General features: G+C 46.9%; 1 protein-coding gene across 1 annotated transcript; it reads left to right on the top strand.

Annotated features, from left to right (window-relative positions):
* The first annotated feature begins 121 nt into the window (after positions 1-121).
* On the top strand, positions 122-13,123 carry rab35b (RAB35, member RAS oncogene family b). The gene is made up of 6 exons (XM_066689187.1): positions 122-453; positions 4,918-4,968; positions 5,741-5,864; positions 9,279-9,403; positions 9,532-9,656; positions 9,999-13,123. The coding sequence occupies exons 1-6, from the start codon at positions 402-404 to the stop codon at positions 10,125-10,127; spliced, it is 606 nt and encodes a 201-aa protein (XP_066545284.1). The 5' UTR covers positions 122-401; the 3' UTR covers positions 10,128-13,123.
* Positions 13,124-15,983: the final 2,860 nt, after the last annotated feature.

Below are 15,983 nucleotides of genomic sequence, written 5' to 3'. Positions count from 1 at the left end.
CAAAGTCTCATTTATTATTAAATGCAGGATTCTCTCCCATCCTGTCGCCCTCTGGCGGTGGCGGAGGGGTAACGCTTCCTTTTTTCTTCGTTTCCACTCCTGCGCCTGCGCAGTGGAGCCGGTTTCTGTGCAGGGCTGGGTGCAGAGACACTTCCAGAGACGGTGAAGCGGAGTTTCCGGCTGTTTGTTACCCAGGGAGAGGATTGCTGACGCCGCCAAACCCCGACGAAAAACGCCGCTGGTTGGGGGGGGGACACTCGCAGGCCGGGGCAGAGGAATATCACAAGTGGGGGGGTCAGGGTTTGGCAAAGACACCGGGACCGAGACAGCAGCGGACAGCCAGCGGAAGAGGAGAACGGGCAGCGGCGAAAAAAGGCGGGGGGAACCGACCGAGCGCCGGCATGGCCAGGGACTACGATTACCTCTTTAAGTTGCTGATCATCGGCGACAGCGGTAAGGAAAGCCCGGGGATGCGAGACGGGAAACAGGCCTCGCCCGTTTTTAAGGTGCAGACAGGGGAAGCGGGGTCTTCGGGCTGCAGCCGGTGGTGTGGGGACCTGTGTGATGGCCTTCCCGGAGCCGGTGTGCCGGTGTTTGACATCAGCGGCTCGGTATTACCGATTGGGACAGGAGGAGGAGGTGGTGGGGGGTATGTCCCGGGCTGTCAGTCGCTGGGCGGGGAGTTTCAGTGTAAAGGCTGGGTGTTGGACTGGGAGCAGGCCGGATGTGCGGGCTGTGGGCTGTTTGGGTGCAGATACAGATGCCGAGTGGGGTCCGCTGCTCTGGTCGCCATTGTGTCTCACAGGCAGCCCGGGCGGCGCTGCACCTCTCCCCGCCAACATTACCCTTTCACCTGCACGATCACAGCTGTTTAAGTGTGCGGGTTTGTGCAATTGAATGCTTAATTGGAAAAACTCTTTAGCAAAGAAACCAATAAAAAAAATCTGACCTGTAAAAATGATTTTAATCGCGAATTATTCTAACGTTGTAGTTAGAAATTACATATAGCAATATGTAATAAAGGTGTCTGTTATATTATATATTTATATTCACACCTGTATGATACACAGATGTGGTAGGTTTTATAGTATATAACCGTTAGAATCAAACTATCACATTGTCAGTGTGATTGTGATGGACGCATGGGAGATGCAATCCGTCTCTTACACTGACAGTTTTGTAATTTGTCTTCTAATCTGAGGCAGCGCATCAGGTGTTTGCGATCATATAGCGCCATGCACGGAGTAAGACAGTTGATTTTAGCTGCTTAAGGGCTAAATCCCTTGGTTTGTACTGTAGTTGCAGCAAAACCAATACATCCTGCAATGGCAACAAGGTGTGCGGAGTCTGTGTGCAGCTGCAGGTGGTTATACTTGTATTTTAGTGGATGGATTTTCAATTCTGCTTCTCCAATATCCCACATGCAGACTGTTGTCAGTGCAGATGCAGTTGGGGACTCGGGAAATTATTTTCTGTAATGTGGGCTTAATTATAAGGCAGAGGTGTGTGTGCAGTGACAGAACAGTGTACTTGCTTAATATTTTGCAAGTGGGCAGACAAGCATTGTTTTTCTTCTCAAAATGAAAAAGACATGCGTCTGTTGTTCACCCTCTGTAAAATAAAATTACATCTTTACTGTGAGAAATTGCCAATGCACAGCACTCCCAGCACGTCTCCTCCTTTGCCCCCACTCCCCCAGTGAGAAGCCTGTCTGTGGCGTTAGAATCCGGGGGCAGAATGAAAAAAACATCCTCAGTAAGGCAGTGTGAACGGCCAAGAGCAGCTTTTGCTTCTGTGATTCTGTGATTCTGTGATTCTGGACACAGGACCTGTATCAGTCAGCCTAGACATTTCTGTGCTGCAGCGCGGCACGAAGCTGCTCTGTATCTGCAGCGCGTTTGGCGAGACTCCTGTGAAGTCTCCATAGGCCACTTCTCGTCCTCATTGGTTTCCTTTTAAACTAGCTTGCACACTTTCAGGTCTGAGGTTTGAGGCAGGATGTATTTTCTCAGCAGGGCTGATGGCAACTTCACAGCGTGTGTCTCTGTGAGGGAGTCAGGAGCTGCTGGAGCTGCCAGGTTGATCGTAGCACAGTTAGCACGGCTGTTTGCTGCCCTGGCCCAGGAGTTGCGCTCTGTTTGCAGTTGTTCTTTTTGTTGTGGTTCCAACAGAGCTTCAGTTTACTTAATTTGCACCTTAATATATGGTTGATAATTAGACATTTTTATTACTTAATCAGTTTAGAGACTGTTCAGGTAAGGGGTTTAGTTAAGCACCTGAGAGACTCGCCTGGAGCATTAAAAAGCAGTGTGTGTGTGTCTGTGTATATAATTGTCAGAGGGGTAGGTGGTTCAGTTCTTGGCAGTGCAGAATGGCAGTTTGATCCCAAACCCAGCATGGTCACACTCTTCCCCAGGACCCAGCGGTGTGGGGGTACTGCAGCTGTTCCTCGGAGCCGCGGGGCTCTGCTAGCGAACCCGACTGTAGGCTGCTGGACAGTTTGTTTGTACTTCCTCTGAGTGAGTTGTGCACAGCCAGGTGGAGTGTGTGGACCCCTCCATCTTTCTCCTTCAACAGCACAGTCTGCACGATGGCCTGGAGTCCAGGTCTTTACTTGTCCATCCATTTCAGTTTAAAATAAAACCAATCTGTACAGCAGTTCATTGTTTATTGACTAGCAGTAGGAGACAGTCCTCCACGCCAAAAACACTTTGGGTATGCCCTCCTCTCTGTGGAAAGACCTGTACCATCCAGATAATGAAATTCCACCGTTACAACCGACAATGTTTCTGAGAGAGAGAGCCATGAGTATCTGTCAGAGGTGATCTCGCCTGTTTCAGTCTTCGTGTTGTGTCCATGTCTCATTATGTGTGTGAGGTGCGAGTGTGTGAAGAGATAATCGCCTCTTTTGACCCTCTATATTTTAAGCTACTGCTTCTGCAGCCACTGCTGCTACTGCAGATACTGTTACTGCCCAAGGTGTATTTCACACACACAGTCTTTCTCTCTCTGATCCTGTAACCCATATAAATGAGGTGTAGGCTGAGTGAAAGGAAGAAAGAATCACTAACTTGTGTTGGAAATTAGTGCAGAAAATGTATTTATCTTTCCACATTTGCATTTTTTAATTGTGCAGAACATCTTATCTGCTTGACGTACTGTGCCACACACACGCAAACACACCTAAACACGCACTGTTTCCGTGGAGACCTGGCTCAGTGGCCTAAAGGGATGTTTCCTGGCTGCTCTGAGTCAGTTGATCCCGCGGTCACTCGTCGGCTGCCTCTCTCCCTCTCCCCTCCCGGCAGCCAGACTCTGCCGATGGAGTGACAGCCTGCCCTCCACGCCTCTCTGATGCTTCTGTTTGCAAGCTGGAGGGAGGCTGTAACATTCCTCTACCACTTTCTTACAAGTTGGAGACATGTCCCTATGAATGTCTATGTGCCTGTGCCTTTGTGTGTCTGTTTCTCTGCGTCTGTTGAAGAGCAGGTTAAGCAGATGCATTTATTTATATTTATGTGGTGCACTACGTTGCATTTAAAGAATTGAAAATCGGTGTGGACATCGACCTTGCAGGACGATGTGTGATTTTCTGATGTTACCATGACAACCCCAGATTCAGTTTTCCAGGTGATGTGTAGGTACTGTAGACCGTTCTCACCCGCAGCTCTGCCCTGCTGCCCCCCAGCCATAAGTGACACTGGGAGCAGGTGGGTGCGCGTGTGTAGGCCCCGTGTCCTGTCAGCTAGGTGTTCCCAGTGCGACCTTTCCAGTCACTGTACAGTCCGTCTCTCTGTGTGCCTTTGCATGCCTGTCTGTCCGTCTGTGTCTCTGTCTGTCTAAGTCTGTCTCGCTGTGTAAATAATGGGGAGGGGGGTTGAATGGCAGGTGAGTTTGGCTGTGGGCAGCGTGGGCTGATATTGATGCATGAACCAGATCTGTGTTTTACACTTCTTAAGTGTCCCTGCCTCAGCCGGCAAGGCCCTGTGTGTGTGGGAGTGTGACTGGTTATGCAGTGTGTGTGCTGGGAGGTGTGTATGTGGTGTTGTTGAACCTGAGCCTGCATGGGGGGGTGGAAATGGATATGCAGTGTGTATGGGTACAAGTGCTCTTGGTTTAGCAGTCTGTGTGACTGCAATACTCTTGGCGTGCAATCATCATTTTATATTTGTTGGTTTATGTTTGTATTTATTTATATATATATATATATATATATAATTTCAGATTTTTCATCTTAATTCTGTGGAGATATCTTGCTGTTAAATCTGCTCCCACACACTGATCCCATTTTCAGTGCTAAACCATCTCCTCTGACTGTCTGTTATTTAAACTGATGTCGTGATTTCTGCTGGCTTGCTGTATTATTTTTTTTCCCCCCTTTCTTTATTATAGAATGTTAAGTTTATTATAGATTTAAAAGTACGAGTGGCTGTGAATTTGATCAGTTTTGTCCATCGCAATCATGGTCTTCTAAAAATGGACTTCACCAGTTAAAGAAATTAATTAAAACCAAAGGGATCCCTGTATTGACCAAGAATAAAAATCGCCCCCACACTCGCCACTCGCTCTCTGATGTAGTTCGTAATGCGTCATGTTTGGGACAGTGTTGGCTGCAGTGACCTTCTGCTGGCGAGTCCCATCCCTCCAAGCCAATCGATGTCTCACCGTTCAGAGTTGGAAATGTATTGATCCGAATGTGTAGGACTGCTGTGCTGTGGCCAAGGCTGAGCGATACCTGCTGTGGGTCCTCTTGTGTTTGAAGGGCATGGAAGGGGGTTTGCAGGGAGGTATGAAGAAGCCACAATGAGCTAAGTGGGGACAAAGTCAGGACTCTTTTACTTTCCATTTTGTTCTTTTTTTTTTAAATGCCTGGTTGTGCCTTCTCTGACTTCTGCCTGTCTCTCCCTCTCTCTACAGGTGTGGGGAAGAGCAGTCTTTTATTGCGATTTGCAGACAACACCTTTTCAGGTAAGAACTCAATTCTCGTTTTGATTAATTTGTATCTGTTTATTCGTCTGTCTGTCTTTCTCGTTTCTTCTTTTCGGCAGCAAATGGTGGGGGGTTGGGGGCTCAGACGGCAAGGGGCCGTATATAAGGGGGCTTTCAATTGAAGAAATCCTAATCACTCACTGTAGCTGGTTGTTCCTCATCCCTGGCCCCTCTGCCAGCCCCAGCTCTGGCCACTCGCGTCAGGTCGATACAGAAATAAAACTATTCGTAGACGCTCTCCTCTGTGTGTACTTCCTGTTTGTCATTCAAGCCGTCTTGTCAGCCAGTGTAACCAGTGTGTTCACACTTCCTGCTGTCTCATCACAATTCTCCTTTGTCACAGTTGTAATAATAATAGTGTTTGTTTTAAACACATTATTTAATTTAGTGTTTGTTTTTGTTTTTGAGTGCGCGGTGGCAATTCTTCATTCTGCTGTTCTACAACGATACCTTTTTTCCTAACTAATTCTGTTGAGGACAGCTGCAGGCAGCCACGCTCCCCAAGAGCTGTGAGCGGAGCGGGGTGCTGTAGAGAGCTAACTACCTCACAGCCGATTGGTCTCAGGATGTCAGTCCGCTGCTTCCTGTGTAGTGTTTTGTTTATGTTTAGTCAATCAATAGAAAATAAAGTGTGATGATTAGAAGTGAAACTCACTCAATTTACTTCAGATGAGCCCTATGGGTAGGACCTGTAACTCTTTCTCTCGCCCCTGTCCCATGCCTCCCTCCCTCCCTCCCTCTCTCTCTGCAGGCAGCTACATCACCACCATCGGCGTGGACTTCAAGATCCGGACGGTTGAGATCAACGGGGAGAAGGTGAAGCTGCAGATCTGGGACACTGCAGGGCAGGAGCGTTTCCGCACAATCACGTCCACGTGAGTTCCACTTGGGGGCACCACACTGTGCTGGCTGGGGAGGTGGTGGTGATAGGAGGGCAGGAGTCAGGGAAGGATTAGCCCCATGAAAGTTAAAGAACAATATGGAAAACCACAAGTAAGGAGAGTAATAGGAAACATAATGAACTAATTAGATAGTCAGAAGAAGAAAAAGTGTCTTCTCCCTTTCTCACAAAAATCTAAACAAAAGAGGCGATGGAGTTGATGGGAGACTCTTGTGTGACTTCCTTTCTTGTTCCTGTACAAGTTTAAGAGCACAAAAAGAAAGGGGGGAAAAATCCAATCCTCTACAAAACCATGGGAAGAGCATGATAGAGAGGCTGGGGGGGCAGATGGAGAAGAGGGAGACAGTTATAGTGTGTGATGCGGCCTGGCGGGGGAATCGCGTGCATACATCGCATCGCCAGGGAGAGAGCCTGTCAGGCAAGGAAGGGGAACCGAAGCCAGAAGTCATTTCCACTTCTGTCCTCGGCACCGTCCCCAGCAAACACCAGGGCACAGGCAAGCTGTCTTCTCACTCACACTCACACTCTCACACGCACACACACGCACACACACCACAAGCCATGAATATGGAGCAAAGGCCAGATACATGTACTGGAAATGGATGCTAGCAACCAGCTTTCTTGTGAGTGTGAGAGAGTGACTGTATATATGGATGTATACATACTGAGTCAGAGCTTTATTGACTGACTGACTTATGTATTTTATTAGTTTTTATTTAGATTCACACTTTTTTTTTTTAGAAGATTTCATCATCGCAACACTTTGAATAGACCCCCCCACCTTAAAGACATTTACATACACACACTCACACACAGAAGTGTCTTTTGTAGTGGCTAGAGAACAGTGGTTTTGCTGGTCAACTCGAGTCTCGTCTTCGTTCCTCTTGGAGGAGGGGGGGGCAGTCTGCAGCATAAAAACATGTCTGATGTATTAAAAAGACAATGGAAGGGATCTCCGGGGGGTGGCCTGACCTTCCTGCCCTGTGGCCGGCCAATGGCCCCCAGCTCAGGCACGTGCCCTGTCTGTGAGGTGCAGCAGGGGCATGATGTGGATTCATAACAGCCTTGGTTATTTCAGCAATTTGATTATTTTTAATTTAATTACCCCCCTTCCCCGTGTGTGGAATTTTTCCAGTTCAGTCACCCTCGTTCTTCAGTGGGAAGTGTGGAGACTGACTCACAGCCCCATCTGCAGGCAGCTTGCTTGGCCAGGCTGCTGCGGCTCTCATTAGTTACCGATTCTGTCATTTCGTCAAACCATAATTCACAATTAATATGTTGCCCAGTCAAAGTTCCTTCTAAAACCAATATATATGTTTGTTTTTTTAAACCGCTGGAGGTTTAAAGTCAAATATAAAATGATATTGGTCACTTGAGCTGTCCAACAGTGGTGAGGAAGTAAATCCTTAGTTCCATTAAGCTGGCTTGGTTGGTTGATTGTGGGCCTAACAGTGGGGGCCTGTGCATCTTTTCCAGCCCAATGCAGCAACAGTGTGGGGTCCTGCTCAGCTTTTGCTTTTTGTTTGTTTATTTTTTTCAGTTTCAATTCCGCCAGTGACCCTGAATGGAATCGGAGCTTATGGTAGTGACAGCTAGTGTGTCACAGTGGCATGGTCACTGTGTAGCTGGCCTGTGTGGCAGGGACAGTGAGTGTGTGCCGTGGTCACTGTGTAACTGGGCTGTGTGGCAGTGGGGATGTTGGTGCTGTTCCTCAGGCCTGCAATCAGACTAGAAGAGCTGTGGTTTCACAGTGAGCCAAGACGGGCTGGGCCGTGCGAGTCCGGGACGCGTGGCTGTGCTGCTTAACACATTAAAGCCTGTGAGCTCTGCGGCTCTGTGTTCAGTCATTGTTGTAGTGCAATGTTTTTGTTGGTTGTGTTGTTGTTGTCCAGTGAGCTGTTTCTCTCTGTGAAATGAGCTTGCTCAATTCAATTCACTTTCCTTCTTTTGTATTTTTTTTTTATGTGGTGGGGAGGGTGTGCATGCGTGTGTGTGCATATATATTTTTGAGTGGGTGGTTCTGTATGTGTATGTGTGTGTGTGTGCGCACACTCTTATTTAAACATTTACTGAGAAATATTGTGAAGGTATGTAGCCCTTGACTCCCTGTGGCTGTTCGTGCAGCCCGTAGCTCTCTCCCTCTAAAAAAAACTGTAAAAATGGTGTTGTATGAGAGTATTAATGTGTTGGATGAGTGTTGAAGTGTGTGTGTGAGAGGCTATTTCCACAAACACATCCTGTGCTACAGGGACCTGCCCAGCTCTGCTGTAGGGGGCGGGGCCTGTGGAGGGCAGCTGTAATCACACTGTACTGCACAGGGCTGGGCCTGTGGCTGCCTCCTTCCATTGTCTCTCTCTCTTTCTCTTTCTGTGTTTGTTTCATTCTCTGCGTCATTAAAGCCCAATTGCCAGGCTTGAACAGGAAGCTTACTGTGTGATGATGTCACTTTCTCACCACAGACAGGAAGTAGTTCAGTGTGTCTGGGAGAGGGGGAGGGGCTGTCTTGTCTGATTGATGTCCGTTGTCTGCATCGTCCCCTTCACCATTCTTCTGTTTTCTCTCTCTCTCTCTCTCTCTCTCTCTCTCTCTCTCTCTCTCCCCTCCTCCATTTTTATGACATCTTTCACTATTTCAACACTCAGTTCTGTCCCCCTCTCTCTACCTTGTGTAGCTGTAGTATCTTATTTTGCTGAGTGTAGTGTGGTGTACTACAGTCTGGCGTATGTTGTGTAGCCATGCAGGTATATAGCCCTGACTGCCATTTTAATACCCTTTGCCTCCACTGGGTAGAAAACACCCATCTTTCTGCCCCCGCATCTGCTCAGGCCCTGCAAGCTCCCGGGCTCGACCAGACTCGGCTGTGGTTTGTGTGGCTCCTCCCTTTTGTGCCAGGTGTTTGTGTCTATGGGGCGAAGTGAAGTTGCTGAGCTTGAGAGATATAAAGCACTATTTTGCTTCCCTTCCCTCTGTTTCTCTCCCTCTCTTCTCTCTGTTTCTCTTTCACTCAGATTGACTTCAGTTTCTCTTGCACTCTTCCTCCCTCCCAACGCCACCCCCCCCTTTGTGGTTTTGCAGATTAGCTCGCATTGTTTTCTCTCTCCCTCCCTCTGATTTGTGGTTCGGGAGATTAGCGGAGTATTGGAGGGCCCATTGTTTCCCTGATCTGAATACAATAAGTCACATGCTTGAGGCTAGAGGGAGAGCAGCTGTGAATAGGGCTCTTCCTAGTGGCGACGGGGGGTACAGCAAGCTGCCAGTGCTGCAGCAATACGCACAATAAATACAATGCCCACTATAGGTGTCCAACTGAAAACAATATGGAAGCAAAATAGTGTTGTTGTATTCTGTGCTGCGTGTTCTAGAACCCGTGCTGTGTGTCCTGCTGCAGGTACTACAGAGGGACGCATGGGGTGATAGTGGTGTACGACGTCACGAGCGCAGAGTCCTTCGTCAACGTCAAGCGATGGCTCCACGAGATCAACCAGAACTGTGACGATGTGTGTCGGATATTAGGTCAGTCCACTGCCAACCCCCCCCATCCTATCATTTCCTCTCCTCATTCTCTCTCTCTCTCTCTCTCTCTCTCTCTTTCCTCACCCTCGTTCTCTAACTCTCTCTCTCCCTCCATCTCTTTCTCTCAGTGGGCAATAAGAACGACGACCCCGGGTCCAAGGTAGTGGAGACGAACGATGCGCAGAAGTTTGCGGAACAGATGGGGATCCACCTCTTCGAGACGAGTGCGAAAGAGAACGTCAATGTGGAGGAGGTGAGTGGCAGAGAGGAGAGGAGGGTGGGGTGGCAGTGGCAGGGAAGGATGGAGTCAGGGAAGGGAGAGGATAGGGAAGGGAGGGATGGGGAGGGGTGAAGTGGGTCTGTGTCAGGGGTCTCTGGAGGGTGCAGTGAACCAGCACACCCTCCTGCACAATCAATCCCACGTTATTTATACTCATCCATTTGAATCGTTCTTTTGTATGTCGCTCTCTGGGGGACCCGCAGCGTTTGCGTTGCAGTGTGTGTGTGATTGTGGTCGTACTGTACCGTGCGCACGACTAACTGTTGCTGCTTTGTGTGTGTCTGGTCTCGTTCTCTCCTGTGTGCGTCTCGGCAGATGTTCAACTGCATCACGGAGCTGGTCCTGAAGGCCAAGAAGGAGGTCATGGCCAAGCAGCAGCAGCAGCAGCAGAACGACGTGGTGAAGCTCACCAAGAACAGTAAACGGAAGAAAAAGTGCTGCTAACGCACAGGCTCAGAGAAACGGCGCCAAGCAGGAACACGGCAACAGGAATAGGACTCCAAAACAAAACGACAACAACACGAAAAAAACAACAACCCGGAAATAACGAAAAATGATGATAAAAATATAAAATGAAAAAAATATATATAAAAAAAAAAAAAACGACAAAAAAAATCAAAAACAGTGTCCCTTTTGGACAATTGAATCAAGGATTTAAACTGAAGAGAGGAAGAAACAAAACACAAGGTGATAATGTACAGATTTTATTAGACGTTGGAAGGAGTTTTATTTGAGAATTCTTCGCTTCTATCTTTCGTGTTATTTAAAGAGGGGCTCCTGGTTTATTTTATTTTTTACATTTTTCTTCTGTCGAGGATCAGAAAGCAGGCAGCCGCCCCCCCAGTGTTCAGATATCGGTAACCGTTCCTTTTCTTTGGATCAATTTAACTTCTTTTTTTTTCGGCTGCTGCTTCTTACCTCCATTTGGTTGGTGGTCTCTTCCTCCTCCTCCTCCTCCTCCTCCTCCTCCTGTCAGGGCTGGATATTATGGAAGATTTCCCAGCATCCCCACTCAGGGGCAACACACACTTTTACATATTTTTTGTTTTGTTTTGTTGGGTTGTTTTACAGGGAAGCAGACCAGGGAGTGAGGGAGGAAGGGAGGGTGGGAGGGACTGGGCTGGTCCAGGGCAGGGTGTGTGGGGGGGTGTAGGAGTAGGGTGTGAGTGGAGGGGAGGGGCCTGTGCTCTGTGTACATTTCACACACGCTGTTCACAACCTTCAGACCTGTCTCTGCTCCTTTGCTGTAGTCCAACTCCAACAAATCATGAACTTTTTAGAGTATTCTTTTTATATATAAATATATATAAGAAATAAATAATAATAAAAAATTACATTGATGTTCTTAATGAAAATATCTGTGGACTAATATATTGTTAGGAAAAAACGTCTTCCCTTTGCCTCACAACCTCCTCTCCCTGACCCCTGACCCCTGACCCAAGCCTAGTGAAAAGGAAATTACTTCCTGGCACCTCTCCCTCTCCCCCCCCTTCCCAACACTTTCATTTCAAGGAAAACAGGAATAAGACAACAGTTTAGTTTAGTAACTTTAGCCTGTGTAAGCTCCATGTGACCCTCTGACCTCTGGTGTTTATTATAGTGCCTTTGTGTCATTAATTGGCTACAATTATTCACTTTTAACTTGTTAAAGAATGGATCTCCAGCTCCATGTCCTGGACATCTACAGTACAGCAAGGTCTGCAGCTCTGGGCCTGGAGAGACACAGTACACTGCGTTAATTACTGTGCTGTGCTTTCATTGACTGCCTATTGCACCCTGCCCGGACGCAGCCGCCCGCACTCCCTCTCCAGCATGACTGTGGGATCTGAGCCATAAGGGAGAGCCTTGCTTGTTCCCCAGAGAGGCTGACTGGCTGATTAGGCTTACATCTCCCCTCCCTACATGGAGCAATCTCCATCAGCGGTGCAGCTCTCCGCAGGGAGGGGAGCCTGGTGTGTTGCGTCTAACAGCAGGGAGAGGGAGCTCCGTTGTTTCTTTGACTCCGATTGGCAGCTCTGTCAGGATCCGGGAGAGGCCTGTGGTGTGGGGGGGTGGCCTGTGTTTCGCCTGGCGAGAAGGCACAGAGTGGCAAAGGCAGGGGGGTGCAGAGTAGGAGCAGACTATTGGTGTACTCTGTGGCTATGGGAGTAAAGTGACCATATTGGTTTTGGTAATTCTATTGTTATTATTAATTAGTTTTTTTTTTTTTGTTTTTGTTTTTTACAAATGATGATACACACACCCCCCCCCACGCACACACAAACCGTTTAATACAAAACATAAATAGAGAGAGAGATTTTTTCACACTCCAGCTGATTGGCGCTGCCCCCCGGCCCCGCTCTGTGCTGATTGGTGTTTTCTGTCTTGCTCCTGAGCATTTGTTTGTGGAGGTTGTGGGCCGGGGGGGGGGTGGAAGAGGATTTTGCACGGTGATTCACTGGGTCTGAAAGCCCCACCTACCCCACACCCCCCTTCTGCCTGACCCTCCGGGGGGGGATGGGGACGATGACATAAGTCTACGCCACCCCCCCTACAACTTCCCCTGCAGACTCCGCGCTCCAGTGCAACGACACGGGCAACAAGTGGGACGACCCTTCCTATTCCCCCTGACAGAAAATGCATCACCGCCCGGGCGCAGGATGACTCCAGGGTTCCCAGCAAGGGCTGGCCAGGGGGAAGCGGGGGGCTCCTGGCAAAGCTTTCACATCTTGCTCACCCTCACCCCCTTCCCTCTGGTGCCCTTGTCTGTGCATCAGCCTGTATTGCCCCCACCAACAGAAAGCACTGCGGTTAAAAGGCCAGCGTTATCGATATCCTCCTGGGGTTTAAACCTGTGGGACCAAAAACCCAGAAAACAGAAATTCCCACCCCAGGCTCGTCCCCCACCTCCAGTGATTCGGGGCTTTGAACCTACGTGGAACTTGAAACACAGAAAATACAAATCTGGGATGAAATGTCTGAGCAGGCCAGGCCTTATTGGGGGGGGGACTGCGTCACGGTGCTGGCACTCCAGCAGAGACGAGAGGGAGAGACAGTGACGTGGAAGCGAGGTTCTGGTGGTCAGAGCGGTGGAACGGGATGGTTTACGTGTCAGTATGTGCTGGTCTGTAGAGGGTCTGGAATCACTTGTAAATATTCAGTATTGGACCTTATGCCAAAAAGGCACAGAATTACAGAGCAAAACAAGAATGAGAAAACAACTCAATGGGGAAACTGCAAAGTTTTAAAAAATATTTTTGTGTGTAAAATATATACATATATATATGTATGCATGTGTATGTATGTGTATATATATATATATATATATATATATAATAAAAAGATTGAACCTGTTTTCTCTTTAAACTGTGGTTCGCTGTACACTGGAGATCTAAGATGTATTACTCATTTTCCCTAAATGAATTTAATCCATAATAAACATTTTAAAAGAATTAACATTTGATACAGACTGACAGGAGTTCCTTAATTTTATTTTTTTGTGTCTCTCTTTTGTAACATTTTATCTGCTGGGAAACATGTCTGTGAGTTATGAGTGGAATCTGTGTTGTTGCTGCTTGGAAAACATCAGAAAACAGGATAATATTCACTTGTTTGTAATTTAGTTGAGTTTTGATCTGATAGGAGTTTCGTCACTGTTGTAGACCGGTAGATGAGGATCGTGGTTGGGTGTCAGGCGGTGTTACAGGGTCCAGCATGTGAACATGCAGTTACCTACTGTACCATTAAATTAGCTTAATTGAAACTTTAATTGCAATTTGGGATTCTGACCCTGAATTCAAGGGAGGGGAGGGCAGAGGAAGTGGGGTTTGACATTTTGTGAAGGATTTGAAGTCCAATTTAAAACTTGTCAACTTAATAGCTCTTGTGTCACAAGCAGTGTGTGGAAGGCCACGTCTGTGTCCAGCGCCCCGCTGTCCTGCTGTCGTCTTCAGCAGAGCTCTCAGTTACTTCATTGAACTGATAATTTGCTTAATTTGACTTTTTAAGTTGCTTTGCTTGCGAAACTCCAGTGCCAAACATCACTTTATATTTAACTTGAAATCTCCAGGCCCTTTCAAATGAGTATAATAGCTCTGATTGGGGGTGGATTATTAGTTCCCCAGAACAATGTGGAAGTGGACCAGGGCTGAGAAACACTAGGGTTCGATTAGGAAACTGTTTTAGTTTTAGTTTTAGTTGTTAAATATATATATATATATATATATATATATATAATTAAAAATGCAACAGATGCCAGGAGCTGCTACAGGGCCTGGGCTGATCATTTGGAAACTGAAGAAACTCGTGTGTGTGCTACTGAATTATTATTATAATTTTTTGCCAGCAACAACAGGCCAAACCAAAAACGGGCCTGGCTGTTGAAATACTCGATGCTCTTCAAATGCTGTTTTACCCTGTTCATCGAGGTGACCCCCCCCACTCTCCCGTCACAGAGCCCAGAATGGTAGTGCAGGGTAGTTTACAACTATATTATTAAAAATACAACACATTTTTTTTTTTTTTTTTTTTAATACTAAAAATAAGCATTTTCCATATACAGATACATATAAAACAGTGCACTATACATTGATGGGTATTTTTTTGTTTGAATCTCCTGTGATTTTTTTTATATACAGAAATAATACATATCCCTTTATCAAACTCATCTCAATATACATAATTTGCCATTCTATACTGTCATTTGTATATATAGATATATACATATACACATATATGTATATATAAAACCAGTATGCCCACAGTATTGTCTTGCAATATTTTCCATTCACTCAAGTGGATTCAGTCGATATTCCCTTATTATAATCCCAGATCCATTTCCCCTGCCCACTGGACTATCCGTCAGAGCTCAGCGGGATCTGCTCGATCTTGCTGGCTCTTCTGCTATGAATTTTCATCTGGACCGTTTGGTTCAAACATAGCTATGGGGTCAGAGGGTCCGAGGGTTGTTGTTTTAAACTGCATGAATGTCGGGGCCATTTCAGTATTTATTTTTTTCCTTCTTAGGCACTCTGGCCCCCTCATCTCTCTAAATTGTTTTCTGTTTTGTTCTGATTCGCTCTATCCCATTTCCTCTTTCCACCCCTTCTCCCCCTTTCATTGTCAATCTCACACACACTCTCCCTCTATCTGTCCTGGCCCACTCACTTCATCTGTCCCTCCACTTCCTTGTCCATTCCCCCTGTCCCTCCCTTCACTTCACCCTCTTCCTCTCCTGGTGAAAGTGATGGGGTCGGTTTAGCGGCAAGAGGCACATTCCCAGCCCTTGTGACACACCTGAGTGGCTGGACAGTGCTGCTGCAGGGAGGGGCCAGTGGAAGGAGAAGCAGAGACAAATAGAGGTACCACTACGGTGTCCTGACAGGGACAAATCAGAACACGTCAGATGTCTGCAGGGTGGTCTTGAAATGATGAAATAATATGTGGAAAAAAGGGTCTTAGGGACACCGTGGACGCATTTCCTATCTGTTTGTCAGTTGGTTTTTCACATTCTTTTGGTTGTGTCTCTTCAGCCCCGGTTGAGTTGGGGGAAGTCACTACATTTGTTTGATTAAAGTTTGTGAGTGTGAGACTGTGGCTGTGAGTGTGTCATTTACAGTTTCAGGTGACACCTGACCAGCGCAAAACTGAGGTGCCGAGCCGGACACCTGATGGGCTCTAGTTACCACAGACAGAACAGGAAACGATCAATAATCTATAATCATTAACCAATTATCATTCAATATCTGCATGCTTTTCTGTTGGAGTGATGAAATGAGGATGCATATGTATTTGTGTTCTGCTCTCTCTCTGTCTCTCTCTCAATGGCTTATCCCACAAATCAAAGTTCAGACTCTGCTGTTTTGCTTCCCCAGGACAGGAAAATCCATTTTATTTACCTTAGAGAGGGAGAAAAAAGAAAAGGAAAATGGATTGAAAACTCTTTGCTGTGTCTCAGGTGAGGGAAGTTTAGAAAGCTGGGGCACAAATGTGGTTCCTTAGGCCGATCTCTCCTCTCCTCCACTTTCTCCTCTCCCTTCTCCTTGCCTTCCCTCCCTCCCTCTCTCTCCCTCTGAGGAGTGAAAACTTGGTCTTAACTAAAACGAAAACAAAGTTCAACAAGGAAGTGCCTGTGGATGGGGAGTTTTTTTGTTCGAGGACCCAGTTTTTTCTACCCCACATCAAACCCACTAATGAAATGGCAAAAGGGGTGGTATACAGAAATAAATATATATATTAAAGTCCTAATGTTATCTCTTCTGAGCCCTAGGCAACAGTTTGATTTACACTGCAGTGTTGTTTGTTTTTTGTTACTCATGAACT

The sequence above is a fragment of the Amia ocellicauda genome, chromosome 17 (genome assembly GCF_036373705.1).
Source record: "Amia ocellicauda isolate fAmiCal2 chromosome 17, fAmiCal2.hap1, whole genome shotgun sequence".
Lineage (NCBI taxonomy): Eukaryota > Metazoa > Chordata > Actinopteri > Amiiformes > Amiidae > Amia > Amia ocellicauda.
The sequence above is the reverse complement of the archived record's forward strand: the minus strand, read 5'-3'. Positions and strand labels throughout refer to the sequence as shown.

Excerpts from the sequence above, each read along its gene's own strand:
- rab35b (XM_066689187.1), top strand. The coding sequence starts at position 402 with ATGGCCAGGGACTACGATTACCTCTTTAAGTTGCTGATCATCGGCGAC. Across the intron at positions 454-4,917 it reads GCTGATCATCGGCGACAGCG|GTGTGGGGAAGAGCAGTCTT; the intron begins GTAAGGAAAGCC and ends CTCTCTCTACAG. Across the intron at positions 4,969-5,740 it reads TGCAGACAACACCTTTTCAG|GCAGCTACATCACCACCATC; the intron begins GTAAGAACTCAA and ends CTCTCTCTGCAG.